Source organism: Solanum tuberosum, unplaced genomic scaffold (assembly GCF_000226075.1).
Source record: "Solanum tuberosum cultivar DM 1-3 516 R44 unplaced genomic scaffold, SolTub_3.0 scf00240, whole genome shotgun sequence".
NCBI classification, from domain to species: Eukaryota; Viridiplantae; Streptophyta; class Magnoliopsida; order Solanales; family Solanaceae; genus Solanum; species Solanum tuberosum.
Window position 1 is genome coordinate 466183 of NW_006239164.1, and position 7081 is coordinate 473263.

The 7081-nt window shown below is 27.7% G+C and overlaps 1 protein-coding gene across 1 annotated transcript; it reads left to right on the forward strand.

Annotated features, from left to right (window-relative positions):
• Positions 1 to 3257: 3257 nt before the first annotated feature.
• LOC102579665 (UDP-glycosyltransferase 74G1-like) lies at positions 3258 to 5363 on the forward strand. The gene is made up of 2 exons (XM_006356986.1): positions 3258 to 3899; positions 4623 to 5363. Exons 1-2 carry the CDS (start codon positions 3258 to 3260, stop codon positions 5361 to 5363), a joined length of 1383 nt encoding a protein of 460 aa, XP_006357048.1.
• The last annotated feature ends 1718 nt before the right edge of the window (positions 5364 to 7081 follow it).

Here is a 7081-nt window from a genome sequence, read left to right on the forward strand (position 1 = left end):
TGACTTATATCAAATATTGTTGTCAAGTGTTTAAATAACAAACTTCAACAAATAAAATACAAATTTATCACATAATTTCTGTGATAAATTTGATGACTTAAAGTTAATCAATAAAATTGAAAATTAATATAAATTTTGTATTCGTCTCAAGCTCTCCGATGATGATAAATATAAAGAGTTCTTTCATACACATTTGCTTGTGGTTTGATCCAAGCAACAAATTCAATCCACCAATTAAAGAACATCCCTTGAGTTGACGATCGTGAGAAGAAAAATAAGAGAGGATTATATCTTTTGATTTAGGATAGTCAACAATTCTAATTTACTCAAACTATTGAAGTCAAATATTATTATTTATTACTCTCTCTGTCTCAATTTATTTGACTTAGTTTGACTTGACACAAAGTTAAAGAATTTTTTTTAAAAAAATTTGTGGTCTACTAAAAGTAGAAATGTGCAATTCTTTTTGAGACGCACTAAAAAATGAGTCATATAAATTGAGACAAAAATAATATTATTTTGATTGTCTTGAAATATTTTTTAGACGCAAAATTTTGTGTTACAACTGTCCTGAGCATACTTTAAATATCATTAAAATTTGAAGTAGGGTCAGAACTTAAAATGTATGAGTTCAAAAAAAAATATCTCTCTCTGTATGTATATATATAAAATTAAATATAGAAAATGTGATGTGACACCTCTCTAAGGCCACCATTAGCATTTATCTTTTTTTCGACATATTTTTCTATTTTTCTTATTTATATTCTATGTAAAAAGCTCAACAATCACTCATTGAATTCTCTTAATAATGTTTAATATATATCCTTAAAGTATTTTTCTTCCAATAAAGACCAATGAAATGTCACGTTCTTCCTTATTTAATTCACCATAAATGAGTAAATAATGGATAACTTATTCTGTAGGATAATGGAGAACTTAAAAGACATTTGGGGAGTTATATAATGTATATAATTGTACAAGTTAATTAACTTCAAATCCTTGCCAGTTATGCAGTTATGCAGTTATGCAAGGATATGCGTGAGCTATGAAAATTTATGATATCGTATGGTCTTCCACTCCTTCATCTGTACTTGTATAAGTTCATATCAATTAAAATCTTATTTAGCCTATCAAACAATATTATTCTCGAGTAAGATACTTCTTCTCACATGAAATTTACTTGAATGAACATCGAATATCGAATGAGATAACTAATTTAATTTAATGTATTTTTTATTGATATTTTCAATTTATATCGTAAAAAAGTTTAAAATAGATATTTGCATAAACACATTTGATGGATGACATTGGATTATCGAAGATTTCTGATTTTGGTTAATTCTCTCAATTAGTCAAACAAATAAGGTATTTCACATGTACACTACAATTCATTTTACTATCCAAGATTGTTAATTCATATGAAGCTATCGATTCTTGCACCCAAATAATTTCTCATATATCAAATCATAAGATCTTCTTATAGTTTTTATTTTTTGCATAACTAGACAAACACCACTTAGAACCTTTTTGAAACGATTTATTTTAAGTATTTTAAAGTCAAATAATTATTTATAGTAGATGAGCTACGTATAATTTGAAGACTTCAAAGGTTACTTCAGCTGAATATAAAAAATTAAAGTTATATCTCGGCATGTTACTTCTTTAGAAAAAGGAAATGGTGATACATGATTTTTATTCTGCAAATAATTCTTGGTGATATAGAATTATCATTTTCCTTCATTGCAAAAAAGTGAAAAATATATTTTTGTTATATATTATGCTTAAAATACATAAAATAAGTATTAAATGAACAATTATAAAAGAATAATAAAAGGTTTTATGTTATAAAGATTTAAAAAAATGATTCTTTACTATTGAATAAAAGCTTATATTTAGACTCTTCAATTTTTAAAAATAAGGTAAATAGAAATTAAAAAAAATGTTCACAAATGATAGAAATATCTATAATTACTAACCGCAAATAATATTTCTATATAAAATAAATGACTATTAAAGTGGAAGAGAAAAGTTAAGCAGGTATTTAGAATAATTATATTGGAGGATGGATAGTTAAGTTGGTTTATTTGGAATAACTATCACACTGAAAATGAAAAGTCAAGTAGGTATATATTTAGAGACTTTGTGCTACTTAAAATAAGCTAATGCAAAAATTATTGTTCAAAATTATATTAATTATTAAAAATAATATTTATTAATAGAAGTATATTTAGAGATATACTTATATTTATAGAAATAATATCATTTTATGATTATTATTTTTAATTAACTTAACTTAAGCAGTGATTCTAAAATGATGACTTGACATCTTTCTATGGCAAATATTCTTTTATTTTTTGGATAACTTTTTATCCAACTATTCTATTTATTTTTTTCTTTTCTTTTCTGATTTTTCTCTCATTTTTATTCGTTTATTAATAGGAAAACAGATTAAAAAGGGTAGATAATCAAAAGGAAAAGGAAAATTTTAAATTTGTCAAAATATTAATGTTGCGATGTGATAAGAAAAATTAAAGAGAAAATAAGACAAAAGTGCATATGAGATTCATCTATTAAATATATAAATAAAAACTTATTAAAATGATGAATAGAAGGAAATCAAGTTTTATTAAAAAAAATTCTTTATGTACTCTCTTTTAAGAAAAATAAAATTGCTATTTCACTTATAAAAATCAAGTATTTTAGAAGACTAAAAATACTTAATTGACGGAAATTTATGTATAAAGTTAAGAGTGAATAATAATCATTGGTTAAAATTTGAAAACTAAAAAAAAAATATCGAACAATCAAAATTTTATTTAGTCCGTGCTTCACTAGTATTTTAGAAACATTAATTAGTGATGGATTACATAAGAGTAATTAAGTGATGGTGTTAGTGACTAATTAAACCACTTAGCCTATAGATCAAATATTTTTTAAGCATTTCACACGTAACTCTTGCACCTTTACATATTAAGTAAAATTATATTTTCAGGTAATTGATGCATTTATGATGAATACTTATATGTTGTTGAAAATTTAATCTTGATTTCTTAACCAACATACAAGGTGCATAACACAATAGGTATTGTCTAACGAACGACGATTTCTTCATTTTCGAATAAACTCATTATCAACCCCTATATATAATTTTCTTACGTTATTGCACATGTTGATCCAAATCGGACATTTTAACTCTGTCAAAAAAACTATAAGAACCACATTTTTACTTCATGATTTTCCCATCCATTGAGAAAAAAATGACTAGTCACAAAGCTCATTGCTTAATTTTGCCATTTCCACTTCAAGGTCATATCAACCCAATGCTCCAATTCTCCAAACGTTTACAATCCAAACGTATCAAAATCACTATAGCACCCACGAAATCCTTCTTGAAAAATATGAATGAATTATCAACTTCTGTGTCAATCGACACCATATCTGATGGCTACAACGATGGTGGCATCTACCAAGCAGAAAATTTCTTAGCCTACACAACACGATTCAAAGAAGTTGGTTCGGATACTCTGGCTCAACTTATTCAAAAATTGGCAAATAGTGGATGTCCTGTAAATTGCATAGTATATGATCCATTCCTTCCTTGGGCTGTTGAAGTAGCAAAGAATTTTGGATTAATTAGTGCTGCATTTTTCACACAAAATTGTGCAGTGGATAATATTTATTACCATGTACATAAAGGGGTAATAAAACTTCCACCTACTCAAAATGATGAAGAAATATTAATTCCTGGATTTTCAAGTACAATTGAGGCATCAGATGTACCTACTTTTGTTATTAATCCTGAAGGAGAAAGAATACTTGAAATGTTAGTCAATCAATTTTCAAATCTTGACAAAGTGGATTGGGTCCTAATTAACAGCTTCTATGAGTTGGAGAAAGAGGTAACATATTTTTGTACCTCAGATTTTTTATTTTCTCCCGGTATAAAACGGATATACTTGTTAAAGAAGTAGTGACACCTTAAACTTCAATAACTAATTAAGCAAATTTAGAAGTCAACAACAAAATCACACAAATACTCGATTTTATTTGTAAGAAATTATATGTAGAAGATGGAAAATTTTGATGCAGAAATATAAACATCTCTATTTATAGCCAATGATTTAGTTGAATAGGTGCGAACTCACAGATCAAACTCATATGTTTAGAACATGCATGGTGTCTTTTCGGGAAGGAAATATCTCTTTGGAAGGAACATGTCCTTTTTGAAAATATTTAACGAATTAATTAATTAATAATTCTTAAATCAATTAATAAATAGTTCTACAAATTATTATTTTTTAGAAAAATGAGACTGATAAATAAATTTTATCTAAAATATTGTTAATCAATCATTTGCCGAAGCCGAGTGACGATGACAATGTGATAAAGACACATTTTTCTTAACCATTCCAGAGCTAAAGGAATTGTTTCCTAATTTAATGACAATTTTTCCCCTCTATTCTACATATGAGGGAAAAATGACTTTTCATTTTCCTTCACTTAGTTTCCCATATTTTTCAATTCATATTTCACAATTCGCGCCTTACTTAAACCCAACACAAAATATTCAAATATATATATTTACATGAAATCTTTTTCTGTTTTTATTGTTTGACATGTAGGTAATTGATTATATGTCCAAGATATATCCAATAAAGACAATTGGACCAACAATACCATCAATGTACTTAGACAAGAGACTACATGATGACAAAGAGTATGGTCTTAGTGTCTTCAAGCCAATGACAAATGAATGCCTAAATTGGTTAAATCATCAACCAATTAACTCAGTGGTGTATGTATCATTTGGAAGTATAACCAACTTAGAAGCTGAGCAAATGTTAGAATTGGCATGGGGTTTGAAGAATAGCAACAACAACTTCTTATGGGTAGTTAGGTCTACTGAAGAAGCCAAACTTCCCAAGAACTTTTTAGAGGAACTAAAGTTGACAAGTGGCAATAATAAAGGCTTAGTGGTGTCATGGTGTCCACAATTACAAGTGTTGGAACATGAATCAATTGGGTGTTTTCTGACGCACTGTGGGTGGAATTCGACTCTGGAAGCAATTAGTTTGGGAGTGCCAATGGTGACAATGCCACAATGGACAGATCAACCAACAAATGCAAAGCTTGTGAAAGATGTTTGGGAGATGGGAGTTAGAGCCAAACAAGATGACAAAGGGATAGTTAGAAGAGAAGTTATAGAAGAATGTATAAAACTAGTGATGGAAGAAGAAAAAGGAAAAGTGATTAGGGAAAATGCCAAGAAATGGAGAGAATTGGCTAGAAATGTTGTAGATGAAGGTGGAAGTTCAGATAAAAACATTGAAGAATTTATTTCCAAGTTAGTGACAATTTCCTAAGTAAGAAAACAAAAAGTAGCAAAGTGGCTGATAATATTGATATAAGTCATGTAATGTTGATATTATTGATGACATGTAATTCCAAACCTTTATTACTTTATTAGTTCATCTTTTTTGATAACTCCAGATAACTGTCTAATAACTTGAAAACAAGACAGATTACATGCTACAACATGTTAAACTACAATAAAAGTATAAAAACTTGTTAAATTGTCTGTATATACAAGTTGAACAATAAATGTTTTTAGCTTGTTTCTACAACTTAAGAGCTTGAGTTGTTTAATTTACCAAATATATTTGCTAAGTAATAATAAGTTATTTGACTAAACACTAATTTCCTAGTTTTTCTCAAATATATATATGGCCAAACGGAACCGCATCTTTTCTAGTAAAATAGAGAACTAACACTTTCTATTAAAATTATTGATGTTAATGAGTTAAAAAATAATAATTTCTTCATCGTCCATCTCTAAAATTGTTTGCGTTTGTGGATCAGACCTAAAGAATGAAATGTGGTACTCTAACATTACCTCGTTCAAATCCTATCATATATTGCAATATGACAAATAAAAAAAATATAAATAAAGATTCTCATTATTTTAAATTTACAAAAAATATGTTAAATTTTATGTAAGTAGATTGGTTAGACATTTAGACCTAATAAATACAACAAATTAATTAAAAAAAGTGCAAAGATATCAATAATCAAAACAAAATAAGTTTCATAAGTGTTGAATTCATCTACTTGAAGAAGATAGTTGTCAATAGATAGATTAATAGATAATTAATTAACTAAACATATATATAAAAACTTATCAGCATTAAAGTATTTGTGCCAATTTTTTCATGAACGCTCAATAATGTGTTTTTTTTTTTTTTTTTTGCATATTATTTCTTTTTCCTGAGCAGTAGAATATATGTGTAGGCCCAACTATTGCAATCTACTTGAAACCTCATATACCCACTAAACCACAATAAACACCCAACAATTTTTAAATAAAATTTTAGTAATTATTGTGTAAATACTTTAACCAATTCCTCTTCGAACGAATAGAACATTTGAGATATACATAACACATATGACAACTTTTAATTCTTCACTTCAATGAATAATCATTGTTAATCATGTACATATGACGACTTTTAATTCTTCACTTCAAATAATCATTGTTAATTATGTATTTATGATGACTTTTAATTCTTCACTTTAATGAATAATCATTGTTAATTATGTATATTAACTTGTGAACACCCTAACAAAATTGACTAATAGCTCAGTGTTTAAGGAATGTGTCACGATCCAAAAATAGATGTGATGACATTCGTTTTATCCCACAAGACAAGTCAGGCTAAAACTCAAATATCACAAACTAAGCGGAAGTAAGACATATTGAAATCTCAAATATATTATAAGTGCGGATAGCTAAGTCAACTCAATAAAACCCCAAAAACCTAGTTATCACGTGTACAAGCCTCTAAAGTATTACAATTGATTCAAAAGAAAAAACACAAGTCTCAAATGACATTGTTTCTAGAATAGAACAAGATCATAAATAGGAGTAAGAAGGTCCGCTAAGATGACAAACAATTACCTCACAAATCTCCAAGAAGCCTTGGAAAAGAAGAAAGAGAAAGTATCACGAAGATTCGGGCTCATAACCTACAAAAATGTAGAAGCAAGGGGTGAATACCAAACCACGCGGTACTCAACGAGTAAC

Bases quoted from the DNA above. Each gene is read 5' to 3' on its own strand.
- LOC102579665 (XM_006356986.1), top strand. From the start codon at position 3,258: ATGACTAGTCACAAAGCTCATTGCTTAATTTTGCCATTTCCACTTCAA. The intron at 3,900-4,622 runs GTAACATATTTT...TTTGACATGTAG, and splicing joins TCTATGAGTTGGAGAAAGAG to GTAATTGATTATATGTCCAA.